A 17,028-nucleotide genomic window follows, 5' to 3' on the forward strand; every position below is an offset into this window, starting at 1 on the left:
CCGCTGTGAAACATCTAACAAAAGAAAATGCCCGTGAGTGCAACAGAGCAGCTACTCGTATGCGTCCTGAGCAAGAGGGAACCGAGGCGCCACAGGATAAAAGCCTCTAGTTTAGACTGCACTCACCTAGGGTACAGGGGATCTTCTTGCACTGGGTGTACAACTGAAGAGTTAAAATTAAGGTCTGACCTTAAAAGGGACAAATGTATGAAGTTGAAAGTGATTTCCAGTGTTTGCTCTGAAAAGCACCCGAATAAAATCAAATAAGGTCCACTTTAGGGACCAGAAGAATCTGCTATTATGGACCATCCATGGTCTGGCTGAACGGCATCTGCAAGCAGCCACTGGTACCTTTAAATCACAGCCGAGCGCGAACAGACGGCTGTTTCTGTTAATAATCCCCCTGACCTCATATACATTGTTCTAGTCACTCAAAGACAATACTTGTCCCAAGGAGAGGGATGACAATTCTCCAGATTTGAGCACCGTATATTTAGTTAAAAAAACTAAGACAAATATTTAATTTTTTATACTAATAAGTATAATCACTTTTACTTGAAGAATTCAAATTTTACCCTAGTTCTCATAATTATGGATTATAGCACTGTACATGTCAGTAGGATAAAATCCAGATTGGTAAAGCCAATCTGTTCCCTGCAAAGCCTTCTCTATTGGTTGTACATCATTTAATGTGATTCATCAGATGGGCTAATAGCACTGAAAAATACAAAATGAAATAAAACTGCTATCAAACTTTTGATTCTTCCCATCATCTTTTCCATGAGGGCTTTGCATTTATGTGTCTCATACATATTTTGAAGTCTTCCATTTGTTCATTATCTGAACTGCTCTCCACTGACCCACCTTTCTATCAGGAAGAGCTCTCTACAAGCCAAGAATACAATTCAATCAACATGTACGGTGTGAGAAAAATAAAAGAGGAGATTAGTGGCCACTTAGAGCTTCATTTACCATCAACATTAAAGGGGCAAATGCAAAATTACTTAGACTTCTAAATATTGTTTTCACCTATATGAAGCCATCTACTGATTGATCTGTCAACTTCTCAGTTATGGAAAAGAATAGCTAAAACTCTCTGGGCTGGAACGATACAGAAGAGAAACTACAAAAGCTACAGAGGGTTTCCCCGAGCTGTCCTAACACACTGGGCCTCACGTTTCCTCATGGGCAGCGGCTCCGGACTCTCCTGAGAGTATTTTCTGAGACACCACGAGAGTCTCAACTGGAAACCAAGTAGGAACAATTTTACTAGCCAAAATAATTCATATCAATAATAAAATGATATTGGGAACATGAAATATAAAAAAATAGGACAAGTGCATATAACTGGAGAAAAAAAACCTGTTGAAGCAGGTACAGATGGCTCTTTCTGAATTTTTCTGAAAATGAGGGAGAAAAAAATCTATCATTTTTCGGTTGAGACAGCAAAACACCTACCAGCTTGTCGAGCTTGCAAACCACTGTCCTGATCATTTCTCAGCTTCAGTGACCACTCCCTCCCCCAGGCACCCAACCTGGGTTTAACTCAGGGTTCTTTCTCCCCATCCTTCCCACCTCCTCCCTGCCAGAGATTAATCCTGATAAGTGGCCTCAAATCCTTTTCAAAGAAATGAAAACCAAATCGACAATCAGGATGTAATGAAGAAGCTAAAGCATAAAAGGTTGAGGACCATTTTTAAAGACATCTGCAAGACTGAAAACCCTAGCAAAACCACTAATACGGCTTGAGAGGAGAAATGAAAGCGTGTATTGATGTCATCTGAGTGAGTGAGCATGGGGGACAAGTTTTCACTTCATTACCTGCTCACTATTCTTCAGAGAAACAAGGAAGCTGTGGTTGAGGGTTTCCAGGTGGGCAAGTGATTTCTCCAGATGATTCAGGGCATCTGCATAGGTCATTTTAGAGTCACTAGCTTCCTGAATGTCGTCTTCCAAATTTCTTTTCCGCATCTTCTCAGTAAAATGTTTGACTGTCTGAATAGCCTTTTTAGTCATCTCTTTACGTGCTTCCACAGACAGCTTCGACACAAAAAGGGATTGAACAACAGTGAGACAAGCCAGCCCCACATTATCAGAGACACCACATTTAACAAGGTACTAGTGAGGCAGAGAGAACCAAAGTGAAATGTTAACATATAACTTTAACCAGTGAATAGGCTTTTGTAATATTAGCTTTTCTTCTGTGAGGAAACAATACGAGGGACCATATGCGTTATTAAACTAGTAAATATAGATTTTTTTTTAATCTAATATCCAAAAGTAGGCAGTGATATGATGAAACTGGCATTCAAACAGAGTCCTGGTTACAGTGAAAAAAGGAGGAATCATTTCTACAACCACAATTACTAGTTTTGATAATTTACTATAAGGAAATAACTAAAAAGAAGAAAACAGTATTGGCATGAAGATTTTAACTGGAATAAGACTATAAAATAAAACCTCAAAAGCAATCTAATCGCCTGATATAAAATAAATGGTAACTAACTTATGATAAATTACTAGATAGAACATTATGCCATCATTAAAATCAGAATTATAAAAACAGTATAGCAATTTGGAAAGTGCGTATCATAAAATGTTAAATTTTAGGCATCAGAAATCATAAAACTGTCTACGTCATGCTTATATTAAAATCCAAACTAACCCTGTGTGTATGGCTGAACACAAATAAACACACACACACACAAATATTAGTGACTATTAACGTTAACATGTTGGGATTATGAGCAATTTTGTTCTCAACTTTCCAAATTTTCTATAATAATGTCATATTCACTTGTTTACTTACCAAGTATTTATTGAATTCTGATATGTGAGAGTCATTTTGTTAGGCATGCAGGAATCATATTTTTCTATTATTAAAAATATTAAGCTTACCTGGCCTCAAGTCTAAACATGACCCATCTTGACGGAGGTACCACAGATCGGTCAGCCATGTTGGGCCTTTTCAGGCCCGACTGATTTGTGCTGCTTTGGATCCTAGATTTAGCCTCATGTCAACTACTCAAGCACATTTTTACTATAGCCTTAAAAGGGCGTTGTGTTAATTTAAAGAAATAAATAAAATAAAAACAGATAGAGTCCTAGGGCAAAATCTTATCTTTACTGTTATTTCTTAAAATCAGTTACCGTGTGTCTCTGGTTATTCTGAAAAGTACCACAGGCATCAAAACATGGCATCAGTGACCGTACTAGGAGGCCAACCCCTCCCGACCTCCATTTCCCACCAGCTCCCTCCAAGTCACTCTACACAGAATTCATGTTGTATAATGCAGATGGCTGACATTTTCTTCATCCCATGTTCATATGGGTAAAAGGTAACTTTAGGAAGTACTATTTCCACTGAACTTTAACTAAGTGTGTGCTTTGCAAATGCAGCTTCAAGTACGCTTTGTGGCCAGATTGCTACCTCCAAGGACTCATGGCATACAACAAAATCAGAAGCCCCCAACTGACAGGCAAGTAGTTACATTATTCTCTTCACTTGCATACACTGTGAACTCTTTTCTGTGGTGGAGAAATAGAAGATAATAGACCTTGTGTAGTTCATAGCCCTCCTTACTTCGCCCATCATGTGGATGGAAAGACTGAGCCCCAGGGAGGTTGTGAGATATGCTGGGGTTCCTCAAGTAAGAGACAAGAGTAAAAGCCAGCATCCAGGTGCCTTGTTATGGAGCTGGTGCTGCCCTTTCCCCACACATCACACAGCTTCCACTTTGCTGTAGCTACCTCCTCACAGGCTCTGACAGAGCGATGATGGGTGCATGCTGGCTGGGTGCTCCACAGAAGCAAAGACAAATAAGAATATGGCAGAGTGAACCCTTCCTTTCTAGTCACTTATATTTGTCTCCCTAAGAAAGACAGGTTTGGGGAATATTTGGATATACCAGCTGGCCAAACGTCTATTCCCTCCTAGCCTATTGAGGGCCATGGAAGAATTTCAACCACAGACCAGCTAGAGAGTAGGGACAGGGCGGGCAATTCACACATGCAGGGAGTAGCATCCTGGGAGAAACAGCTGGTCTCCATGCCCTGGGACAGATCCAGATGTGGTCTTGGTTGTCCAAGATTTAACGTGCCATTGTCAACCACCCCTGGAATAGCTGGTAAGTAGGAAGAGCACTCACCTCAGATAATCTGTGCGTAATGTTCACTACTGGGTGACTAGACAACTTGACAACATGCTTCAAGCCTTTGTTTCTTCTGTGTGAAATGTGAAAAATCTCATCTAGTATGCAATGTCATTTTTGAGAATTTAAATGAGATAATATATAAAATAAGCTGAATTGTAATTTGACCAACTGATACAATACACAGGCCATCTTCTACCGGTTAGTTTTTTTTAACTTCCTAATCAATTTGCCACATAATCCCTTCTAGAAAAACCTTTCCATAAGCTTGGAAAATTCCTTGGTATGGTACTTCAGGTCTTTCACAAGCTGGCTCCAAGCTAACCTCTACTCTCAAATATAATTGTAGCCCCCATTCCAAGCTCTATATACATAAATTTTTCATCATTCCCTGGGATCACTAGGTATGTTGTCTCAGCAAAATGCTCTCTCCTCTCTTCTTTGCAAGGCACATTCCTACCCGTTTTAATACCAAGACACACACAAGTCATCCTGGACTCATCTGTTTCTTCAGACTGGCTGGTCCATCAGCAGATCATCTATTCCAACAAGTGCATCATCTACTGGCTTATATACATGGAAACTCTAACTGCCGAGCAATACTGAGTCTAGGCCTCACACTGATGTCTGTGCTTTCTGTTCCACAGCATAGAAACTGCTATGGAATGGTCATAGAATAGCCACTAGAGGCAAGTGAATTTTCTGGGAGTTTAAATTATTGGACCTCATCACCAGTGTTGTCAGAAAAGGTCCCCCACCCCTTATTTTTAATAATCTTTCAGAATAACTAAATAACCCAACAGTTACTAAGAATATAGAGTGTAAACAAATGCAACCCTAAATTAATTTTCCTGAGGGAGCTGGGCCTGTATAAGAGGCCGAATGATATTATGATAGAAGATATAAGAACTGGGCATTTTGCTTCATTGGACACTTAAGCTTTTCACTCTTTATAAAAACAGGTTTGTCACTGAAAGACTATAAGGTGAGATTAAGAAATACAAGTTTCGGGGCGCCTAGGTGGCTCAGCTGGTTAAGCATCCAACTCTTGATGTCAGCTCAGGTCTTGATCTCAGGGTCACGAGTTCAAGCCCCACATTGGGCTCCATAAAAATAATTAAACCAAAGCTGGCGGCATCACAGTTCCAGACTTCAAGCTCTCTTACAAAGCTGTAATCATCAAGACAGTATGGTACTGGCACAAAAACAGACACATAGATCAGTGGAACAAAACAGAGAGCCCAGAAAGGGACCCTCAACTCTATGATCAACTAATCTTGACAAAGCAGGAAAGAGTGTTCAAGGGAAAAAAGACAGTCTCTTCAACAAATGGTTTTGGGAAAATTGGACAGCCACATGCAGAAGAATGAAACTGGACCATTTCCTTACACCACACACAAAAATAGACTCCAAATGGTTGAAAGACCTAAACATGAGACAGGAGTCCATCAAAATCCTTGAGGAGAACACAGGCAGCAACCTCTTCGACCTCAGCCACAGCAACTTCTTCCTAGAAACATCACCAAAGACAAGGGAACCAAGGGCTAAAATAAACTACTAGGACTTCATCAAGATAAAAAGCTTCTGCACAGCAAAGGAAAACAGCCAACAAAACCAAAAGACAACGGACAGAATGGGAGAAGATATTTGCAAATGACCTATCAGATAAAGGGCTAGTATCCAAAATCTATAAAGAACTTATCAAACTCAACACCCAAAGAACAAATAATCCAATCAAGAAATGGACAGAAGACATGAACAGACATTTCTGCAAAGAAGACATCCAAATGGCCAAAAGACACATGAAAAAGTGCACAACATCGCTCGGCATCAGGGAAATCCAAATCAAAACCTCAATGAGATACCACCTCACACCAGTCAGAATGGCTAAAATTAACAAGTCAGGAAACGACAGATGCTGGCGGGGATGCGGAGAAAGGGAAACCCTCCTACACTGTTGGTGGGAATGCAAACTGGTGCAACCACTCTGGAAAACAGTATGGAGGTTCCTCAAAAAGTTGAAAACAGAGCTACCCTACAACCCAGCAATTGCACTACTGGGTATTTACCCCAAAGATACAAATGTAGTGATCTGAAGGGGCATGTGCACCCCAAAGTTTATAGCAGCAATGTCCACAATAGCCAAACTGTGGAAAGAGCCTAGATGTCCACCAACAGATGAACGGATAAAGAAGATGTGGTATATATATATATATATATATATATATATATATATATATATAATGGAATATTATGCAGCCATCAAAAAATGAAATCTTGCCATTTGCAATGACATGGATGGAACTAGAGCGTATTGTGCTAAGTGAAATATGTCAATCAGAGAGAGACAAGTATCAAATGATCTCACTGCTATGAGGAATCTGAGAAACAAGAGAGAGGATCATAGGGGAAGGGAGGGAAAAATGAAACAAGATGAAACCAGACAGGGAGACAAACCGTAAAAGACTCTTAACCTCAGGAAACAAACTGAGCGTTGCTGGAGTGGAGGGGCATGGGAGGGATGGGGTGGCTGGATGAGGGACACTGGGGAGGGTATGTGCTATGGTGAGCGCTGTGAATTGTGTAAGAATGATGAATCATAGACCTGTACCCCTGAAATAAATAATACATTTTATGTTAATAAAAAAAATTAGATTTTGTAAAATAATGTTAAAGTGCCTAAATTGTTCTGTTACTCAAAAAGTATGTATTCAGCATCTATTTTGTAGGCCCTGTGGAAAAATGAAAGAAAACATGAGCCAGGCTCAAAGAAATCATATTTTGTATAGGAAATAAGATGGTGGGAAGGGGAAGAAATTGAGGAGTCATCCCTGACAGCTGCGAATCTTACTGGGTCTACCTTTGAAATACATCCAGACTCTACCCAATTTCCCCCATGTTCACGGCCACCCCTCAGTTCTAAGCCACTTCGCCTCTCTTGTACTGTGATGGTTCTAACTGGTCTCCTGCTATGGCAGAGAGCACAGTGCTCACCAAACACAAGCATTCCAGGGGCCCTACCACAGTTGCCAATCCCCTTGCAGCTACCATGAGCCATGTTCCAGCCAAGGAAATCTGAGCAGAGGAGACACATTTCTTTTGTGAGCCAAGGCAAGATATAACCCCCATGCATCATGATCCAGTCTGCGTTCTCTCCCAGCCATGGCACTGAGGAGGGGGCAGGTCCCAGATGCCACCAATACGAGACGGAAGAGCTTCCATCAGCCTGGATGCTAAGTGGCTTTGTGGTAGAGCCCTTTACAGTCTCTTACTGAGTTAGGAGCATGAAGGAACATTAACCTTCGTTGTGGTAAGCCACTGTGATCCTGGGGCTTACTGGGTACTCCAGCATTACCCAGGAGCAAAGTGATATTTTAAAAACATCAATCTGACCATGTCACTCCTCTGCTTAAATCTATTTAACAGCTTCCCAATCCACTAAGAGTAAAACTCAGCCTCCAATGCCCTATGAAACCCGCTATGATTTGTTCTTTCCCCTACCCTACCTGTCTAATCCTTCTTCCTCCCTTTCTCAACACTCTTGCTCCACTCTAGACAGACGGACTTCCGTGCAGTCCCTCTGTGCCTTTCCACATGCTGGTCCCTCTGCTTAAGATGTTCTCCAGGTATCCCCATGGTCGTTCCTGAGGACTTGGCACAAATGCCACCTCATCAGAGAGGCCTCCCCCGACCACTCCATAAAAGCTAGTACTCCCTCCCCCTCTTAACCGGTGTCCCTCTCTCTCTCTCTCTCTCTCCTTACCCTCTACTGACATGATTACATTTCCATGTGCTGTCTGTCACTGTTACATTCCCAGAACCCCAAACCCAGAATGGTGGCTCGTTATATAACGACTGCCCAATTTGTTGAATGTGAAAGTGAATTAATGGATGAATGAGCACATTTTAAAAGGGAGAATAGCAGAAGCAGAGTTGCAGAGGTGGGGAAGCCTGTGGTATACAGTACATGTGTAACCACTAGGGAGCACTGATTAGAAAGAGCAGAGGTCTAAAGGGCCCTGTAGAAAATACTCCGGCTTGACACGCCAAACGGTCTCTGTACATGGTCTTTGGTTGGTTGGTTTTACAATCCTTTAAAAAGGTGTAAAAACCAATCAGAGCTAAGGGCTATAACAAAAACAGGCAGGGGGCTGAATCTAACCTGTAGGCCAAGGCTGCGTGACCCCCTGATCTACAACATTAAACAGCTATAGTTGGAAAGGAGAATTGAGAATAAACTGTAAGTGGCCTTGAGTACCAGGCTGGTTATGGAATCTGAGGTACAGGAATTAGAAGCTACCGAAGGCAACCCGTATACTGAGGATTACAATTATATAAAAATGCCTTATTCAGTTCCCACTGAAAAACACACTGTCAAAGAATCTTATTTTGAAGAAAAATATGAAACTGCAGGTATCTGAGTAAAAAATGTCATTCTTTCTCAAACCTCCCTTCATCTGTCCCTCCAGAATCAGTTCAGAGCTCACACATCTGGAAGCATCCCTGACAAGATCTCCTCTCCAGGTCATAAACCACTCACAGACATTTCTAAAGCGTTCTGTGCTTACTTTTATCAAAGAACGTATCACATCACATTCAAATCACCTGGGTACTTGTATGTCTCCTTGTTTAGTCAAGGAGATCCTTTGTAGAAACTGTGTTGTTGTTGTTGTTGTTTTTAATCTCTGTATTCCTAGCTCCTAAACAATGTCCAGCACATCACAAACAGAAAATAGCTGTTAAATCATTCAACTCTGATCAACATAGGAGGGGAAAGAGAACCTTTAGAAGTACAAAGAAATGACATGCTCTCAAGGTGTTCCTAGAAACCTGTGGTCCAGACTGGGCCAAAAGACTCCAATTTACTACGGACCCGGCAATGTCCTGTTCCTGTGAGAAGGCCTTTGGAGACAAAAATTGCAAAAGGATATTTTAAAGGACCTGAAACCAACCAACCAACCAACCAACCAACCAACCGGGACCCAATGTGTGCCATCAGCACAACACCCGTTGTGGCGAGAGGAGGCCACGCAGAAGAGACACAAGGACATTAAACTAGTGATCACTTGGAATGTATTCATTTGATACACATCCGGTGAATACATGCTATACATTTGCCCGTGGGCTGGGTGCTGGCAACACAGACAATATTCGATCAGGTCCCTTCCCCCGGGAATGTGAAAGGCTAGTCTGAAATAGAGAGAGAGAAAAGACAGGACAAAGAAGCATGATCCTTACAAAACAGCAAGAGAGTAAGGAGGAGGCATGTAGAGGCCTCAGAAGGTGAGCTTTGTCCCAATTGGAAGTGAGCAGCTGGGAGGCTGGGAGACATCTGCCAACGGCAGCCACTCCTGAGGGGAATCCTCAGCAGTGAGGAGGCTGGAGGACAGGAGAAGCATTCCAAGAGCCACCAGGTCAAAGGAGCAAGTGGGGAAGCGAGTCGGCTGGCTTGGCTGGAACAGAGTGTGCAAGTGAAGGGCCTTCAGGGAATGGGGAGGAACCCAGCAGTGGTGACCACACGGAGGGCCTGTCTGCCAGGCTGATGGGACAGGGCTTTACCACCATGACTGGGAAGGCATGACCAGAAAGAGCTTAAGCAGAAGTTGACAGGATCAGTACTATCCTTTTCAGGTCATGGCTTGATTCAAACTCACCAAGACAACTTTCCTCATCTACAGGTTCCTTCAGGCTGATCAATTTTACTCAGCAGATACTTTTTTTTTTAAAGATTCTATTTATTTGAGAGAGAGAGAACACGCTCGCAAGCCGGGAGCGGGGCAGAGGGAGAGGGAGACAGAATCTTCCACCTCTCCCTCCTCCTTTTCAAGCACAGACACTTCTCCACTTACCATATGCTAGCCCTGGTCTTGGCACAGGAGATACAAAGGTAAAATAAGACAGGATCTCTACCTGGGAAGAACATATATCGTACTGGGAAAGCCAAACTCAAAAATAAGCACTTATAAAATGTAAAGAGTATAAACGAAGGATGTGGGTGCATCAAGAAAAACGGTCTTAGAAAGGCAAGAAAGTCTTAACAAAAGAGGTAATACCTGAACCAGGACTTGAAGGATGAGCAAGAATTCATGTGGATGGAGCAGGTGGGGTGGATTTCGGGCAAAGACAGCAGCATGAGGACTTTAAAAAGGCTTTTATAAAAGAGGATGTTCTGGGACTGTGACTCTAGAACACCTGAGGGATAGAATACCTCCCCCCAAACCTAGCAGCTCACTACCTCAAAGAATCTCTGGTGGTGGGGGGAGGGGGTGCACAGCAGCAGCTAACAGTGTATTTGGGGAAAAGAGGAAGAAGTGTTTTTGAAAAAGAGCAAACAATCCCAGGACTGTGATGCCCCACGGTGGCCCCCCCACCCCGTTCCCACAAAAAGCTAGACACCTCCTCCTCCAGTCTCACTCCCAGGCCAGACCCAGACAATCACCGTGCTAGGGGCGAGGAGAAGCCTGTGGGGGCACCAACTGTGTGTGTGCTTGGGCAGGACACTGTCCCGCAAAGGAGGGATGGGGTTGGGGTCACCAGGGTGCCACAGTGGGGAACTTAACACATTCGCCTTTAGGCCAATGGTCTTCAACTGGGGTACGTGTGCCAATAGCACAATGCAAAGCTTTTTTGAAGGGTACACCAGTGCAGATGGTTCTAAGGGAATCCATTTCTAAATCTTCACCTTCTCCAAGATCTGTCCTCAAACTGATCTCGAGGAGATTCTGGAGGTCAAGATGTCAAACCTACTCTCTTTCTCAGCTCACCTTTCACATAGGCCTTGCTCCACTTACATAAGAAAGACATGCATCACATTCGTTCTGAATCTGACTCTGCCACATCGTCCTGGAGTCTAGAAAGTTCCAGAACACATGACAAGGGACAACTGAAAATACTGGTGTGTGACAAGACTCCAACAACTGAATAATGAATTCCTTTTTGCATGTCACAAGGTTTCCAGTTCTTGTACTTTCAACAAAATTTATGAAAGATCTAATTGAGTTGGCAGTTGATAAATCATGAAAAATAATTTTTCACAATAGATCATGATGGGATTTTTTGGCTGATAACTTGGAGGGCGCAAACCTGAGTGGCACTGCTATGGCAAAACTCCCTCCCCAACCACTGTGAACAAGGTTTTTAAATATTCCTATCTATAAAAATGTAAAATGGAAACAACGGATGTTGAATGCAATTTCAATCCAGCAATAAGTAATACTCACTGAAGGGCACATAAACTAATTAAAAAGCAATGTTGAAAGCCCTATGCATCTCATTAAGAGGTACATTTTAAATACAATTTTAATTTTAGGATCCTTATTTATCAAAAGTTAACACATCTATGTTGTTGCGATCAAAGGTACACCTGAAACAGTAACTCAATACAGAGTAATTTCTTTAAATATTAGAGCTCTATGGTCACAAGAAAAATTTTAAATGTTAATTTCTATTTGTATAATGATTTTTGATGCAGAGAAATGACTTTTAAGCATAAAAACACTGCACTGTGCTAAAATTACATGAAGGGGAACTACGAAAGTCCTGGCACAAAAACCACTCTGCTCGTTTGCTCACTGACTCCCGGACTCCTTCACTAAGGGGCATGACCAAACTCTAGTGGGACATCTAGCAGCTTAAGGCTATGTCTCTAGGATGACCACAGTGTCTCTTAAGATTCCTTCCTGGGAAAGCTCAAAACTGCCAGTAGAATTTACTGTTTGTTCTAGCCAAAACCCAGAGATAGGCCAGTAGGACCCTGAACCCACTCTTAGAGCAGTAACTTTAGAAGGCTTGCCATTCTAAATCCTTTCTCTGCCTCTTCGACATGTAAATCTGCTACCACCCAGAAGGGTCACCTGGAAGTATCTCTTTGAAATGCAAGCATTCAGGAAGACTGCCCTTGCTCCCCATCCTGTGGGAGGGCAGAGCACCCAGCTCCACCTTGCACCACTATCTTCTGTCATAAAGACTCCAGAAGCTTGTTTCTCTTCTAGGACGGTGTCAATCAACAGATGACCCAGTCCTATGCACCAACCCCACCACGGCCCAGACAGGGCCCTTCCAGCCCAGCCCTGAAAGTCTCCTGCCTTTTGTTTCAGAGAAGTTGAACTCAATGAACGTGCAGTAGCTATCACTAAATAAAATCTGTCTTTATTGCCTTTAACTAGTGCCCAGCTTTATTTCTCTTTGACAAAAGAAAGAGTACAAATCCTTTGAGAGAAAGGAAAGATGCAACCATTCTAACTGCTAAAGATGTGCTTGTTCTTATACTTTTTAAAGGGACGGTGGTCGTTATCAAATCGCTATATTATTGTAGATTACCCTGATAGAAACAAAGCTACCTAACAGTTTTACTTTAATGTCAACAATTAAAATATAGAGAATTACATCACCCTTTGTACCCATTTAAAATTATGATAAAAAAATCTTAGATATCAAAGGCTACAGTCCGAATATTTGTGTTCCCTCAAAATTCATATGCTGAAATCCTATCCCCCTCCCCCTCAAAGTGATGGCATTAGTAGGTGGGGCCTTTGGGAGGTACTTCAGTCATGAGGGTGGAGCCCTTGTGAAAGGGACAAGCGCCCTCTAAAAGATGCTCCAGAGAGCTCCCTGTCCCTTCACTGTGTAAGGACACAGGGAGAAGGTGCCAACCACGGACCAGGAAAAGGGATCTCACCAGAACTCAACTATGCTGGTGCCTTTATCTTGCACACTATTACCTGAAGTGTGATTTTTTAGACCACCTGCATTTAAATAACTGAGCACTATTTCAAGAATGAAAAATCTTGAGCCCCTGTTAGACTTACGACTCTGTGTGTGGGGTTAGGGAAGGCACTGGCATTGGTGGGAAGAAACCTGTCTTTCGCAAAAGCTTCCTGTAGTTAATTCTAAGGGCAATGAAAGTGTGTGACCCATGACTGCAAGCTCTGGGAACTTTAAGCTTCTGAAGGACCCAATCAACTGGCTGACGGTGAATGTGGGATACAGCTGCAAGTGGCTCCTGGGAAGGCAGCTGAGGGGCAGTAAGAGGTCACTGCAAGAGTCCAGACAGGTTGGCGGTGGGGGGGGAAGGGGGAGATGAAAGAAGGTGGCAATTCTGAATTTAGATGATACATATAACAGAACTAAGACATCAATATGCTGTCCTGGGCTAGCTGCCCCAGTATGCACTTCCCCCGATATATGTATCCAGGTGCCTATCAGCAGAACCAGCAGGTTCCAAACCCTTCTGTCTAAGACCCAGAGTAAGAAGCACACTGCATAGCAAAACTCAGTATCTGTATCTATATATGAATATATTAAAAACAAACAAGTTTCCTGAAACAATACAACCCCTACTGTGATGAGAGGCATACTGATAGTTTCTGATGTTAATCTACAGTCTAGTCTTTTTGGTTTGTTTGTTTTGAATGCCGATCACAGCACTTAAATTACAGGACTCACTAATGGGGTATAACTCCGTCTGTAGAACACCTGCAAAGCTGCTCCAACAATAACAGGATGACTTGCAGGGGCTAGCAAATGTCAGGGTTACCAACGAGGTATCAAATTGTCCAGGTTAGATTTAATTGACTTCATTAAAGAAAAAAATCACTTTATTTTTTACCGACGACACACCATTAACTTCTATATGGATACTGAATGCTTCATATATGTTTTATTTTTATGTCTGCCTTCCTTACTAGATTATGAGATCCATCAGAACAGGACCCATATCTTATTCATGTTTAATTCTCAGTACTTAGATAGGATTTAAGCACGGTTTTTATTTTTTTATTTTTTTAAGATTTATTTATCTTAAGAAAGAGAGAGAGAGAGAGAGAAAGAGAGAGAGTGGAAGGAGGGGCAGAGGGAGAAGGAGAGAGAGAAAATCTCAAGCAGACTCCCCGCTGAGCGCAGAGCCCAATGTGGGGCTCGATCTTATGACCCTGAGATCACGACCTGAGCTGAAACCAAGAGTCAGATGCTTAACCAACTGTACCACCCAGGTGCTCCTTTAAGCACTGTTTTTAAATTACAAATATAAAATATTATAAAATAGTATCTTAAGTATTATACAACAGAAAATGAAAATTGAGAAGTCTTATAAATTTTGCTTTAATATATTAACTAGAATTCAACCACAAAAATAAGAATTCACGTTTTGTCACCTTCAATTATATACTTAACAGAAAATCAACGTTATAACTTTGTTTTTTTGCTTTAACCATCAATTGCTTATACAATAAAAATGAATGACACAGGACAGAGGCCACTTTATCTCTGCCTTTTGCCTTGTAGACTAACCACAGAAATATTATTATTCTTCAGCAAGTGTCAATGGCCCGATCTTCTTTACTATTCACTTTCAGCAGTGACATAAGCTAATACATTCCTAAGTTTTTCAATAGCTTGAAGGTCACCTTTATCTTAATAGAGAAAGACATGAAGAATGTTAGAAATGAGATGAAATATTACTGCAATCAGTAATGAATACTACCTTCCATTGCTGTTGTGCATATCCAGGTTTTAACAAGATCTAAAAGCACTCATTCAATTTTCCATTTAAAAATCTTTTCCTATCATATGCATGCATTGGAATCACAATACAAATTGTACTTAAGATCATTCTAAGTAGATCCATTCAATTTATATCAAAACCAAATGTGAATCTGAAAATCCAGATCTTAACTCAACACTGAAAGCTACAGAGGATCATTCAAAACGAAAACTGTTTGCTAGAGCTTTGAAATTGGACTAAAACAAATTCAAACTTTTTTTTTTTTTTACCTTTTAAGTAAGAATAAAACAGAAAGAGCAATAAAGAAAAGCAGAAGGGGAACTGACCAATACTTGTGTATCTACTTGCACCAAAATCTTTATATATGTTATGTTATTTAATCCTCACCATAGTTACTCATGGTACATGTTCCAGATATTTCAGGCATCTCCCTTATACCCACTCAATACCACGTTTACCAAGAGCTAACCGACCATCTGCGGAGGACCCACTCAGTGCTGCTCTGGGACTTAGAACTAGATTGTTCAGCAGGATCTCACTCCTCTCACCACAGTGTTTATTAGTTCGGGCAAATCCAGATCAAAGCCAATCAGTAGCTGGTGATCTTATCAGCAGAAAACTTAGAATTTCTGTTTGGTGCCTGTGGGGAAGCTTTCGCACCCTATCTGGCTGACGTAAATTAGGAAGCAATGCAGCCCCGATTACTTCCAGCCATCACACTGAAGCAAAGACCCTATGATGAAGTTAACACCATAAGACAGCAGTGAAGAGAGATGGGAAGAAATTGGTTCCTTGATGACCGCATGCTGCTGGATCAACCAACCCTGAAGTCAGCCCCACCTCTGGACCTTTCAGTTCATTAGCCAGTAAATTTTCTGGTCAATTAAGCCAATTTAATTGGATTTTTTTATTTGTGTCTAAAAAATTCTAAAACTAATCTATATTTATATAGTAGTAATTATTGTTCCCCATTATACAGTGAGGAAAACTCAGAAGATAAGAGTAATTTTCCCAAGGTCAAGCTGGATGGGAACTCAAAAGATCTGACTACATAAACTTGTCTCTTTCTCCATCACTATGCTTCCATTAAAAGAACTTAAGATGTGTCTAAGATCCATCAATTTATCTCAATTCAATATGTTGAGAAGCTACAATATTAATATATGAAACTTCTCAGATTTCTCTGGGTAAGTGGTGATTTAAAATTGCTTTTCTCTGTTCTCCTGAGAATTTTTAACATCTGCTCATAGCTGGTATCAATGTCTCATAGTCTTCACACATACAGGTGGCATTAAAAATCCCTCATCAGACCAGGTATACTGGACAAAAACTGGTTATACTCTTGATTAAGGAACTCTGCTAGGTGATTCAGTGGAAAAAAAATAAAAAAGGTTAAGTAGTATGTGGAATTTCCTCAAAAGAGGTTTATAAAAATGCACTGTGAAAACAAATACATACAGAGAGCCCAGGTGGCTCAGTCAGTTAAGCGTCTGACTTTGGCTCAGGTCATGATCCCAGGTTCCTGGGATTGAGTCCCGCAACAGGCTTCCTGCTCAGCAAGGAGTCTGCTTCTCCCTCTACCTCTGCCCCTCTTCCTGCTCGTGCCCGTGCGCGCGCTCTCTCTCTCTCTCTCTCTCTCTCTCTCTCTCCCCCATCTCTAATAAATCTTAAGAAAAAGAAAGAAAACAAATACTTACAGCACACATGCCTGTGCTATCATAACTATCACAGATCAAGTGAGTTTGGTGTTGATGCCTTACCCAGATCCATCATCATCTCCCTGAAGACACTGTAATGACCATTGACAAAAAGGCAACCTACTGAATGGGGGAAGATATATGTATAGGATTTCTCTGATAAGGGGTTAATATCCAACATATATAAAGAACTCATACAATTCAGCACCAAAAAAAAAAAAAACCCCCACAAATAATCTGATTAAAAAACAGGCAGAGTACCTGAATAGACATTTTTCCAAAGAAGATATACAGATGGCCAACAGACACATGAAAAGATGCTTATCACTAATCCTCAGGGAAATGAAAATCAAAACCACAGTGAGCTATCACCTTACACCTGTCAGAATGGCTGGTATCAAAAAGACAAGAAATAACAAGTGTTAAAGAAAATGTGCAGAAAAGGGACCCCTCGTGCACACTTGGTGGAAATGTAAACTGGTAGAGCCACTATGGAAAACAGTATGGAGGTTGCCCAGAAAGTTAAAAATAGAAATGCCATATGATCCAGCAGTTACACTACTATTTACCCAAGGAAAACAAAAACACTAATTTGGAAAGATATATGCACTCCTATGTTCGCTGCAGCATTATTTGCCAACAGCCAAGATACGGAAGCAGCCCTAGCGCCCACTGACAA

The 17,028-nt window shown here is 41.4% G+C and overlaps 1 protein-coding gene across 1 annotated transcript in view; it reads right to left on the reverse strand.

Moving 5' to 3' along the window:
- The window catches only part of NBAS (NBAS subunit of NRZ tethering complex), a 351,301-nt gene that overhangs the window by 55,398 nt on the left and 278,875 nt on the right, over positions 1–17,028 (reverse strand). The window contains exon 45 of the mRNA XM_028099384.2: positions 1,822–2,040. Coding sequence (XP_027955185.2) covers positions 1,822–2,040 — 219 coding nt within the window. The remainder of the gene's footprint in view (positions 1–1,821; positions 2,041–17,028) is intronic.

Source organism: Eumetopias jubatus, unplaced genomic scaffold (assembly GCF_037043125.1).
Source record: "Eumetopias jubatus isolate StellerSeaLion01/CBP00866 unplaced genomic scaffold, mEumJub1_p1.0 scaffold_9, whole genome shotgun sequence".
NCBI lineage: Eukaryota > Metazoa > Chordata > Mammalia > Carnivora > Otariidae > Eumetopias > Eumetopias jubatus.